Source organism: Daktulosphaira vitifoliae, unplaced genomic scaffold (assembly GCF_025091365.1).
Source record: "Daktulosphaira vitifoliae isolate Bord-2020 unplaced genomic scaffold, ASM2509136v1 Scaffold_3, whole genome shotgun sequence".
NCBI classification, from domain to species: Eukaryota; Metazoa; Arthropoda; class Insecta; order Hemiptera; family Phylloxeridae; genus Daktulosphaira; species Daktulosphaira vitifoliae.
In genome coordinates, this window is record NW_026099574.1 from 6,619,796 (window position 1) to 6,632,404 (window position 12,609).

The following is a 12,609-nucleotide window of genomic DNA, read 5'->3' on the forward strand; positions in this document are numbered from 1 at the left end:
AAAAACTTTTGATGGGGCAATATCAACTTTACGATAGGTACTAATTAAGTTACATGCATTTTAATACGTATAACAGACAGCTTGCACATACAGCAATACGAGTAATAGACACCCTCCCTACATAGCTACTTGGTGTATAGATTGTAACTCAATAAGTATTCGTTTTAAAATTGATATTAGTCCATTCAAATTTTTGTAAGAAAAGCTCCAAAAACGGTTATTTTTAAATTTTGAAAAATAAAAAATAAAATTTATTATTGTTAAAACAGTATATAAAATATATGATTTTATCACAGTTTAAGAATGCATTAAAAAAAAATTGCAGCAAAACGTTACTTATATCAAAAGTTATTTAGAAATTATTTATTTATTAATAATTAAATTTAGTTATTTAATATATACAAGAGTTATCATTTTAATCTGATACATACTATATATATATTTACATAGTATTTCATACCTGACAAATCTTATAACTTTTGGTTCAATTATTATTTTATTGAATTTTCTTTTTAAACAATTATTGCTTTCTTATTATTTATTACTAATGAAAAAAAAAATTTTTTTTTTGAAATTTTAAAATAGCCTTTTTCATAAAAAAATGAGCTATTGAGTTACAATCATTGTGATGCATAAAGAGGATATGGATCGCAGTCTAAGTGTTATTTCTTTATATTGGCTGTGTAAATATTTATCAGTGTCTATTCTGTATGTTCTGTAATAATTATTAAAAAAAAAAGTAGCACAGTGCAGCGTGGCATAGTTGGAACAAATATAGATGGTATTTGACAGTGATTAAAATCACTATCATAAGATAGGCTTCAATGCAAATTTGTAAATAATGTTTAATTTTAAGAAAATTTAATTTTCAAAAGTTAAGTTGATAAAGTTCTACTTTTTATACGTATGATTCAAAAATTAAACGCTTTCTGTATAAGAAGAAATTTCCCGATTAAAAGGTTGGGTTTGTATGTCGGATGAAAAAGGAAATATAAAGTATTTAGAAACAAAAGTTTGTGTTGATCTATACATTTTTTAAAAAGTTACAGCAATTTAAAATATAAATTCGAAAATTTTAACACAAAAAAACATGTTTTTAACTGCAGCATGTAACTTTTATATGTAAAAGATAAGTTGTCGGGACAAATTTTTTTTTTTTTTTGTAGTACTTAACATAAGGTTTAATTTAATATATGTTTAAAGAATGCATTATTCCTGGAACATTTTCAAAAATTAAGTAGAAAACATTGAATTTTGTGAAAAAGTTTCTATTTTTAATACTCTTTCTGTGTGCAAGTAAAGGGTCAGATTTTCAAAAAATTTTTGTCAAATAAAAGGAAAATACCTAAGGATTTTATTTAAAAAAAAAATATTTTGATACAAAATTTTTTCAAACAATTATGGCAGTTTTAAGAGAAAAAAATGTCAAAATTTACCAATTTTAAAGATTGTGATTTTTTGGGGGATTTCTTACATTTACAGGGAACAAGAAAAATTTCTTCAATTTTTAAGAATTATGTCTTCAACTAGATACGATTTGTGATATTTTGACAGATCTTTGAAAGAAATCGGTTCGGCGAGAACTAAGAAAAACTGGCGACAGACATAAAAAAAAAACACACATCATAAATTAATAACTTCCCATCTTGCATCGAAACTAAAAAAAATTTAATAGTTTAATGATGTATCACAAGTAATAAGCGTTTTCTGAGACTTGACTGTATATTTACACATCTATTATTACTAGATATTTATTAAAAGTAAATACACTTCTTTAATTTATATTGATAAATACCATACAGAGTGTTCAGTAAGTAAGGAAACAGGTCAATTGTTACAAACAATAAGAACAATAGAAACCCGTTACCTTACTTACTGAACACTCTATATATTTAATGTTCTATCATTTTTAATTACTCTGTTATCTTACAACTGTATATTACAAGTAAAATAATTCAAAAAAACAGTAGCAAATTAACACGTAAATATTTTGTGGTTGGATAGTCATTGTTTTAGTAGATTAGAAAAAATAAATGGCATCATCATCCAATAAAATATAATTAAAAACAATATAACTCATTCATAGATTAATTATGTTTTTTATTAACTTCAAAATTAATAAAATATTAATTTTTTATAATAAGAATTAAAATTCAAATTTAGTGTTCTTTAAACATTTTAAGTGCTAAAATAGATTTTACAAGTTATTAAATAACTAAATTCATTAAATTAACTTATGTTAATTTAATTAGAACTGTCTGATGTTATGCCACCAAATGATTCATTCAAAATATTACAGCTTAAAAAATTTGGATCAAGAATTTTTTATTTTTTCTGTTAGATTTTTTGATTCTAATTATTAATAAGCCTTAAGTTTTTTTCAACCTTTAATATTTTATAGCACAATTTTAAATTTTCACAATTTGATTTTCCATAGTGTTTTTCTATAAAAAATAAATAGGTCTGTAGTTTATCAAATTTAACTATGTTTAGAGACTTTAAATTAAAAAAATAGCTGTAATTACGATTTTTCGACTAATGAAGTTTCTTTTCACATTTATTCGGATTATGCCAACTAAAAGTGATACAATAAATAATATATTATTTTTTAAATCCTCAATATTTTCTATCGATATAATACAGGATAATTACATATAATAAATAAAAAAAAAGTTGGTTAACATTTTATGTGAAAAAAAAATAATAATACGAATATTCAAATTGTAACTAAAATATTGAATATAGAAAAAACTAAATCTATATTCAGAATTAGTGCCACAGAATCTATTAGAAACAATAAAAAGAATCTAATAATCATTTCATGAATCAAATTTTTTCGAGCTTTGTTATCGAAGCAATGTATTGTTAAACTAATTCTTTACAGATTTTGTAAAACTTTAAGACTAACAAAATTACTGTTATCATATGTAAATGTATCTTATCATTATAAATACATATAGAATTGAATTGCATTTATCTTTGGGCAGTCAACTACACTTACTCGGCTTCGTAATTAAAAGAAACCACATAACTTTAATAGGAAACATAGAATTTGAAACATGACATTTAATTAAGAACGCGTAGTATTAATAATGTATTTGCATCATTTGAATAATTTTATGATTTAGAAGCAAATTATAAAAACATGTAATATATCAGTATTTTTCTTTATATTTTTAAACTTCCAATAAAAATATATTATACAATAACTTTATACGTATAAAATAATTTGATAATAGTTACATTATTGTCTAAACAGAAATGTTTCAGCATCATATTTGAATTGAATTTTTGATCACAGGAATTATTTTAAATGAATATTGTCGAATTTGATTTATATTTTCAATTTACTACTAAAATTATCTTAACACTATAATTTTCATTTTACTATGAATTTTTTCAGTATTGTAAAATGCACATTCAATTTTTAACAGAAACGAGATGACGCAGAGGGAAGATGTACTTAAGTTTGAACAGGGGCGAATTAAAGCTCTCCAGGAGGAACGACTACACATACAGAAAAAGACTTTTACCAAATGGATGAATTCATTCTTGCAAAAGGTTTTGTAACAATATTATGAGCTCCCTTAAATAGATGAGTAATATTGATTTAAATCTGACGTAGGTAAGAATGGAGGTGGACGATTTGTTTATGGACCTAGCGGATGGAAGAAAACTCCTCAAACTACTGGAAATAATATCCGGTGAAAAATTGGGAAAACCTAATAACGGTCGTATGAGAGTACATAAAGTTGAGAATGTCAATAAAAGCTTAGCGTTTCTCCATACAAAGGTACTGTTTTTTGTAATAAGAATATTTTAAAGCTTATATTAAATTTATACATTTTATGAGAGTGAAGTTTTATTACGCGCCATTGTACAATATAAATTTAATTTTACACAGGTCAGGTTAGAAAGCATAGGCGCTGAAGATATTGTCGATGGTAATCCCAGATTAATTCTGGGACTTATTTGGACGATTATTTTGAGATTTCAAATTCAAGAAATTGAGATTGATGTGGTATGTAATTTAAATAAAATTAAAATACAACTCTAAAATTTCTAATAATAAATGTTACAGGATGAAGAAAACGAAAGTAGTGAAAAAAAATCCGCTAAAGATGCTTTACTTCTGTGGTGTCAACGTAGGACTAATGGTTATAAAGGTGTTAACATACAAGATTTCACTGGTAATTGATTTTTATATTATAGTAATTGATACATTTAATTGTTATTATTCTATCGTTTTTGTTAACTGTTTGTAGGTTCCTGGAGGAATGGTTTAGCATTTAATGCGTTGATCCATGCACATAGACCAGACTTGCTCGACTATACATCATTAGAAAAAAATTCTAACATCGATAACTTGAATATAGCGTTCGATGTCGCAAACAATGAATTGGGTATCCCTCGATTATTAGATGCTGAAGGTAATATTTCTTAAATATATATATATATAATTTTTATGATTATTTTTAACTTGAAAATGTTCGCCTTCAAAACTAGACGTTGATACAAATAGACCGGATGAAAAATCAGTTATTACGTATGTTGCTTCTTATTATCACACATTTGCAAGAATGAAAAATGAAATGAAGAGTGGACGGAGAATAGCAAATGTAAATTTTAAATTAAACTTAATTCATTTTAATGTTATATTAAAATTATATTATAATATTTTACTTATATTTAGATCCTTGGTCAATTAATGGACACTGATAAAAAAAAGATACTTTATGAGCAACTGACTTCTGATTTGCTTGAGTGGATACAAATGAAAATAAAAGAACTTGAAAATCATGAATTTCCTAATTCTCTTGAGGGTATTCAAAGAGAATTGTTGGCATTTAAAAAATATCGTACTGTAGAAAAACCTCCCAAGTACGACGCACTTAAGTTTAAAGAAACAAAATATTATTTATTACCCATATACATTTTATTTATTTTATAGGTACATAGAACGAAGTGAAATTGAAGCTCTTTACTTCCACATAAATACTTTACTCAAATCACTTAACCAAGGAGTTTTTATACCACAAGAAGGTCAGCTCATACATGACCTTGAACGTAACTGGGAATCCTTAGAAAGGGCTGAACATCAGAGGGAAGTAGCTTTAAGAGAAGAACTTTTAAGACAAGAACGTTTAGAACAATTAAACTACAAATTTGAAAAAAAAGTTCGCCATTTATTTATCTATTTCTTTATCTTTTCTACAACCATTAATATTTTAATTATATTTTATTAATTATTTAGAGTGTACTCCGAGATGGTTATTTAAGAGAAATGATTCAAGTATTAAATGATCCACGATTTGGGAATAGTCTGACACAAGTAGACGCAACTGTAAAAAAACACGAAGCTATAAGTGCTGATATAATGGCTCGTGAAGAAAGGTTTCATGATTTAAATGCCATGAGTGAAGAACTCATTAAAGAAAATTATCATGGAACTCAAAGAGTAAAAAAAAGAGAAGAAGAAGTATTGCAAAGATGGAAAGATCTTTTAAAACTTTTGGAAAATCGTAAAATAAATTTAAACAATATCAGTACTATTTTTGCTATGCTTAGAGAAATAGAAACTGTTATGACAACTATAAAGGTAAATTTGTTTGGAAATTATAACATCTTAATTTATTTATTTATGATAATAGGACAATAATATAATATATTCCTTTAACAGGAAATCGAAGCTAATTACAAATCAGAAGATGTCGGCCCACACTTATTAGTTGTAGAAGATTTATTGCAAAAGCAAAATTTGACTGAAATGCAAACTACAGCTATTGGTGAAACTGTCCGAAGATTAACCAGACAAGGTCAGCAACACATACAATCAAAGCAAAAAGATGCTGCATTATTAAAAGAGAACCTTAATCAATTAAATAGTACATATGATAGGTAAGTAAAAATAACGTTTAATTAAATTATTTAAGTTAATACATAAGCTTAACTATATTCTAGACTAACTGAGTTAAGTAAAGAGAGAAGACTAAGACTGGAAGAAGCTAGAAATTTTTTTCAATTTATTGAAGACCACGAAGATGAAGAAGCGTGGCTTATTGAGAAACAACGTATTTGCAAAGCTGACATATCAGCTAAGGACCTAATAGGAGTAATGAGTTTACAACAAAAACATAAGGTAGTTAAATATTTTATCTATTTTTAAGTTATCAGTTTAATCAGAGCTTCTTCCAAAGAGAAAGTTTATTTTTCATGAATTCTCACATTAAAATACATTTTAATATAACAAACATTTCACAAAAAGTGTTAAGTAAAATTAATAAAGGGTATATCGTTAATATAGTTTATACTTATAATATTTAAATTTGATTAGGCTTTACTAGATGAAATGAAAGTACATCGACAAAAATCAAACCAAATATGTAAAACTGGTTTAACCATTAATTCTAAAGAACTAAAAGAAATACAATCAAGAGTTGATTCTTTACAAAGTCACTGGAGTACTCTTAGTACACTATCGCAATTAAGAACTAAACAGCTTCAAGATGCAGCTGAAGCATACCAAGTGAATATACAATTATTTTTTATTTAACAATAACTGTTTTTAAATATTTTTTAAATAAATTATTTAGTTTTATGCTGATGCAAACGAAGCTGAATCTTGGTTGCATGAAAGATTAACTGTACTAAGTTCGACTGATCATGGAGTAGATGAACCAAGTGCCCAAGCTTTATTAGCTCGAAATAAAATATTAGAAGAAGAATTAGATGCATATCAAGGGGATATACAGTCTTTAAACACACAAGGCGAAAATCTTATTAAAGCTGGAATATCAAATATTTTGGTAACTAATCACATAAATAAAATATTATTAAAATACAAAAACTCAACATAGTGAAACGTGGCATAATTGGAACAAGTTTAGATATCTAATAGTGATTCAAATCACTATCATAAAAAAACCTTCGATGCAAATATATAGATAGTGTTTAAATTTTATATGGAATTGTTAAATTATACCAATAGCAATATGAACTTCTATTCCATTAATTATGCACTGATTACAAGTTTTATATTATAACACAAATTAATGAATACTTATTGTAGTAATTAAATTTAGTATGAAATTGATATTCAATATTTTATACTGTAACTTTCAAGGAAAATGATAAAAAAATATAAAGTAGTTGTATATTTCATTAACTCTATGGGAAGCGTGTATTAAAATTGAAACATTAAAAATTAAAAGACCTCCATAAAAGAGGGGAGCTCGAACCAAGTATTACTATATTTGTCAGAAATATCTCTATTTATGTTCTAATTAAAGCTTTTAAAAATATTCGCCATGTCTCATGAGTCAATTTTTTTTTTTTTTTGTAAAGCTGTCCTTATTCTATTAAAAAAAATAGAAAAATACGGGATAGACATTAAAAAGTATCAAAATCCTACCCGAAAATTTTTATAATCAGCACATAAATTTTATTTATTATTTTTCTTTGTAGAGAGAGATTAAATGGGGGGGTACGTATCTACCCCTGCTATATTACTATAATGTTTATCTTAAAGAATAAATATTAATAATTGAAAAATAAGTTATAATAATATAAAGTTAAAACTATAATACATAAAATTGGGAATTTCAATATAAAAGTTGTATACTTTTTAATTACGACGTCAGTTTCACAGGAGATAAAGGTTTAAGACAATTTGGTTTTTAACTTATAGGTCATAAAATAAGCTTTAATCTAACATATGTTTAAAGAACGCAGTATTTTCGCAACATTTTCAAAAGTTAAGTTGAAAAGGTTAACTTTCAATACAAAAGTTGCAATATTGAATCACCTTCTGTAGTTAAGTAAAAAGTCAAATTAAAAAATATACACTTAATGAAAGGAAAACACCTATGATATCTACGAAAAAAGTGTATTTTAATTTTTTTTTAAGTTATAACAATTTAAGAAAAAAATTTTATAAAATGTCCAAATTTACTGATTTTAAAAGTCGTACTTCTCCCAATTTAACTTAGTACAATTTTTGATCTTTTGACGTATTGTGGAATAAAATCTATCTGGTGAAATCTGAGAAAAAATGGTAACAAATACAAAAAAAATAACTATTAACACATCACATAGTTAAATTTATACTTTCTTAGATTTGCATCAAATCTAAAAATTATATAATGAATATTTGTCTAATAATTTTATTTTATCTTTTCTACTACTTATACTAAATCTTTATTTTAGTTACCAAATGAAACCCCTACAAAACCATTAATAGAGCCAATAGAAGAATGGGTTTTTGAAACTCGACTTTTACCTCAAGAAGTTTTGGAAGAGGAAATCATTGAACATATTGAACATAGAACTGTTGTAGAAGAACGGCAAGTGCCTCAAGTAAAAAGTCTCTATCCTTTCAGTGGACAAGGGATGACTATGACAAAAGGAGAGGTATATTTCAACTAAATCACTTAAAAAGAACTATTTTTAATAGTAATTTAAATATTGTAGGTTATGTTTTTATTGAACAAAACAAATCCAGATTGGTGGAGTGTGAGAAAACTTAATGGAACAGATGGTTTTGTACCAGCTAATTATGTTTGTGAAATTGAACCAAAGATCATGCAAGTATCAGTTAGAAGACCACATGTAGTAAAAACTACCAAAAAAATTCCTAAAGTTAAAATGGTTAAACAAAAAGTACGCGTAAAGAAAACTAGAACACCTGAAAAATATGGTAAACAATAGTTGAATTTTTTGTAACTTTTATTTTAAAAACTTTGATTTACATGAATTAAATTTTTTATAATGTTTTTAGAACCTAAGAAAAACAATATAAATCCTAATAATGAAGACACAATTGATAAACGAATAAAAAAAATTAATGAAACTTATAAAAAATCACAAGATTTAGCAAAAAAACGACATGCACTTTTAGAGGACTCAATATGTCTTTATGGATTTTATAGAGAATGTGATGACTTTGAGAAATGGATTAAGGATAAAGAAAAACTACTAAAAACTGATGATAAACTAGACACAGTGGAATCTGCAAAAAGAAAATACGAAGTATGTATATGAGACATTTATAATTACAAATTTTACTCATTTACCTAATATATTATAGAAATTTTTGACCGACTTATCCGCTAGCCATAAACGTGTAGAGGATATTGACAAAGCAGTTCAAGATTTTGCTAAACTTGGCCATAGTCAACTTAATATGATAACTAAACGACAAAATCAAATTAAGAAATTGTGGGATAATTTAAATTGGTTAAAATCACAAAAAGAAAAAAGCTTAGAAGGAGCTTTAAGGTATAATTAATATTCTACTAATGTAATTATAAATATAGTATCGTTTATAGTGTATGCTAAACTTTAATTTAATTAATTTAGTGTTGAACTATTTGAGAAAACATGCAATGAAGCAAAAGATTGGATGACAGAGAAAATGGACAAACTTGACAGCGCTGAAGTGGGATTAGACTTAAAAACTATACAAGCGTTACAAAGGCGACATTTAAACCTAGAAAGAGAACTAGCACCTGTAGAAGAAAAAGTCAATAGAGTACATTTATTAGCCAATTCGGTAAAATCTTCCTATCCTGATGAAAAAGGTTTGCAATTAATTATAATGCAATGAAAACTGAATTTTTATTATACTTTTAATTATAGAAAATGTAAATCAAAGACAAAATGACGTGCAAATTTTGTGGCAAAATGTCAAAAATAAAGCATTAGCTCGAAGATCCCGTTTGGAAAACGCTGTTGGCCAACAAATATTTATGAACAGCTCGAAAAATTTACTTAATTGGTTATCTTCAGTTAAAGAAATAATTAATGCTGATAGCCCTGCACGTGATGTTGTCACAGCAGAAAACCTTTTAAAAAATCATAATGTTTGTATTATTTTGATAAATAATATTATCATAGACTAATTTTTTTTACTTTTAGGAATTAGGTGATGACATTAAAGCACATCAAGACGAAATAAAAGAAGTTACTTTACTTGGAAAACAACTTTTATCTAGTGGAAATTGCAGTAGCAATGAAGTTAAAGAACGTAACGATAAACTCAAAGCTGAAGTAAAAAATGTGATGGATGAATGGTCACAAAAAAAAGAATGGAATAAACAATGTTTAGCTTTACAAGTATTTAATAAAGAAGCTGACCATATTGACGCTGCTACATCAGGCAGTGAAATGTTTTTGGATTACACAGACTTAGGAGTGAGTTAAATTGTAAAAACGAAAACTAGACATAAATATTAAACCCTGTTTGATTTCATAGGGATCTATTGACGATGTGGAAGCTCTTCTTAAACGACATGAAGACTTTGAAAACTCTTTATATGCACAAGATGATCGTTTAAAAACATTTTGCGAAATGGCAAACAAACTCGTTTCAACTGATCATTATGACAAAAATCAGTAATATTTCTTTAATTTCTCACCATTACTTAAAAATATTCTTATTCTAATAGTTAACAATTTCATAATTTAGTATTGAAAAACGTAAAGATGCAGTGCTAAATCGTCGAAATTTAGTGAAAGACCAGGCAGCAGCTAGAAGAAATGCTTTAATTGCTAGTAGAAATTACCAAGCTTTTTGTGCTGACGTAGATGATCTAAAAACGTGGCTTAATGATAAATTAAAAACAGCGAGTGATGAATCATATAGGGACCTGACAAATATCGAACGAAAATTACAAAAACATGAGGCATTTGAGTGTGAGTTAAGAGCAAATGAAGGACAACTAAGAAATATTAATAAAGTAATGATTATTTAGCTTAATTTTTAATAGTATGACTGTGATTATATGTTATTATTTGCAGTGTGGTCATAGTTTAATTAACGAAGAAAACTACCGCAAAAAAGAAGTTCAAAAAATGTTGCGTGATCTAAATAATGATTGGAAGAAATTAGTTGATGTTAGTGTAGCTAAAGGTAGATGTTTAAGACAAGCAGCTGCTCAGCATACTTATAATAGAACATTGGATGATGCACACTTCAAATATGAGGAGCTTAAATCTAATTTAAAATCTCAAGAAGTGGGTAAAGATCTAAGACATTGTAAACAACTTCTTAAAAATCACCAAGTTTCTGAGTCTGAAATTCATCATTGGAAGCATAAAATTAACGATTTAGTACAAGCTGGTGATGAAATGGCCCAAGATGGTCATTTTGATGCTGAAAATATTTTGCAATCCAGTAAAAACTGTCAGCAAATGTAAGTTATACAAATTATAATATTATCATTATAAGAATTTCTAAAATTTATTTGACATAAATTAGGTTTGATGGATTGAGTGAACCACTAAAATTAAGGAAAGAAGCTTTAGATGAATCATTGCGTTTTCATAAATTTGGTTTTGAATTAGAAGCAGAATTAGGCTGGATACGAGAACACTTACCACTAGTTGAATCAGTTGAATTGGGTACTAATCTTCATCAAGCTCAAACATTACATAAAAAGCACAAAAAACTTGAAGCTGAAATACAAGGACATCAATCATTGATCAACAAAACAATAGAGACAGGACAAGCACTCATACATCAAAAACACCCGGAAACCAAACAAGTAATTTTAACACCACTTTTTAATATATGTATATATATTGAGATATTAGCCTTTGAAGATTTAGAAAAGATGGGGTAGTATATAGTAGCAATGCTCTATTTTTAACATAACGAATAGATACGAATCCTTTTATGTTGCGTACCCCTGCGATGACTATCACTAAAAATAATAATTCAAAAATTAATAATACAACACTCATTATCGAATAGTCAAAATTTTATCTAAATCATTATCCACTCAATAATAAAACAATATTAATAGATTCTTATTTAACTTTTAAAAGTTAACCTTAAAATCTATCTACCCTTAGAAATAATTTTTTTTACAATAAGTTTTTAAATCTATAAAAATAAATTAAATTTTAATGTAAACATTTTTATGATAATTTATTTTTAAATGATACAATTTCAGGTATCATCATTATGCACTGGTCTTGAAGATGCGTGGCAAGATTTATTGACAAAAAGTGAAGACAGAAATCGTAAATTAGAACTTAACTTAAAAGCTCAACAGTTTTTCTTTGAAGCTAGTGAAATTGAAAGCTGGCTTATTGAAAAAAATAATATATTAAGTTCCACAGATTGTGGTCGTGATAGAGACGCAGCATCTAAACTATTAACTAAACATAAAGTATGAACATAATTATCTATTTCAGTAATATTATGTAAATAAAATATTTCTATTCATTAAAAATACAGGCACTTGAGTTAGAACTTGATACATATGAAGGAATAGTAAAAGAAATGTGTCATACTGGAAATACTATGGTTAATCTTAAACATCCGGATATTAAAGCAATTACAGCTAAACAGCAGTATATTTGTGAACAATTTAAGCAATTACAAAAATTTTCTACAGCTAGGCAGCATAATTTAGTTGAAAGCATGTGCAGGTAAGAACAAGAATTAATAATAAGTGTAATTTTTTTTTTTTAACAACTGTTCAATTTTATTTTAGACACGAGTTTTTGATAGAGAGCTACGAGTTAGAATTATGGATAAAAGATTATATTCAAGCCGCTTCTTCTGAAGACTATGGTCAAGATTTTGAACACCTCTTGGTATAT

General features: G+C 26.5%; 1 protein-coding gene across 4 annotated transcripts in view; it reads left to right on the forward strand.

Moving 5' to 3' along the window:
- The window catches only part of LOC126902959 (spectrin beta chain, non-erythrocytic 5), a 49,350-nt gene that overhangs the window by 19,815 nt on the left and 16,926 nt on the right, over positions 1-12,609 (forward strand). For 3 of the 4 annotated variants that reach the window (XM_050680769.1, XM_050680772.1, XM_050680770.1), the window contains exons 2-28: positions 3,404-3,561; positions 3,626-3,793; positions 3,905-4,021; positions 4,082-4,190; positions 4,266-4,430; positions 4,507-4,619; positions 4,694-4,881; positions 4,952-5,177; positions 5,255-5,599; positions 5,681-5,898; positions 5,962-6,139; positions 6,335-6,526; positions 6,594-6,806; positions 8,206-8,409; positions 8,470-8,695; positions 8,777-9,027; positions 9,086-9,276; positions 9,358-9,578; positions 9,637-9,860; positions 9,916-10,191; positions 10,253-10,392; positions 10,466-10,736; positions 10,798-11,192; positions 11,258-11,543; positions 11,955-12,173; positions 12,242-12,435; positions 12,501-12,603. In XM_050680769.1, the coding sequence (XP_050536726.1) occupies positions 3,442-3,561; positions 3,626-3,793; positions 3,905-4,021; positions 4,082-4,190; positions 4,266-4,430; positions 4,507-4,619; positions 4,694-4,881; positions 4,952-5,177; positions 5,255-5,599; positions 5,681-5,898; positions 5,962-6,139; positions 6,335-6,526; positions 6,594-6,806; positions 8,206-8,409; positions 8,470-8,695; positions 8,777-9,027; positions 9,086-9,276; positions 9,358-9,578; positions 9,637-9,860; positions 9,916-10,191; positions 10,253-10,392; positions 10,466-10,736; positions 10,798-11,192; positions 11,258-11,543; positions 11,955-12,173; positions 12,242-12,435; positions 12,501-12,603 (5,553 nt within the window). In that variant the 5' untranslated portion in view covers positions 3,404-3,441. The remainder of the gene's footprint in view (positions 1-3,403; positions 3,562-3,625; positions 3,794-3,904; positions 4,022-4,081; positions 4,191-4,265; positions 4,431-4,506; positions 4,620-4,693; positions 4,882-4,951; positions 5,178-5,254; positions 5,600-5,680; positions 5,899-5,961; positions 6,140-6,334; positions 6,527-6,593; positions 6,807-8,205; positions 8,410-8,469; positions 8,696-8,776; positions 9,028-9,085; positions 9,277-9,357; positions 9,579-9,636; positions 9,861-9,915; positions 10,192-10,252; positions 10,393-10,465; positions 10,737-10,797; positions 11,193-11,257; positions 11,544-11,954; positions 12,174-12,241; positions 12,436-12,500; positions 12,604-12,609) is intronic. The other variant, XM_050680771.1, reaches the window with a different exon arrangement.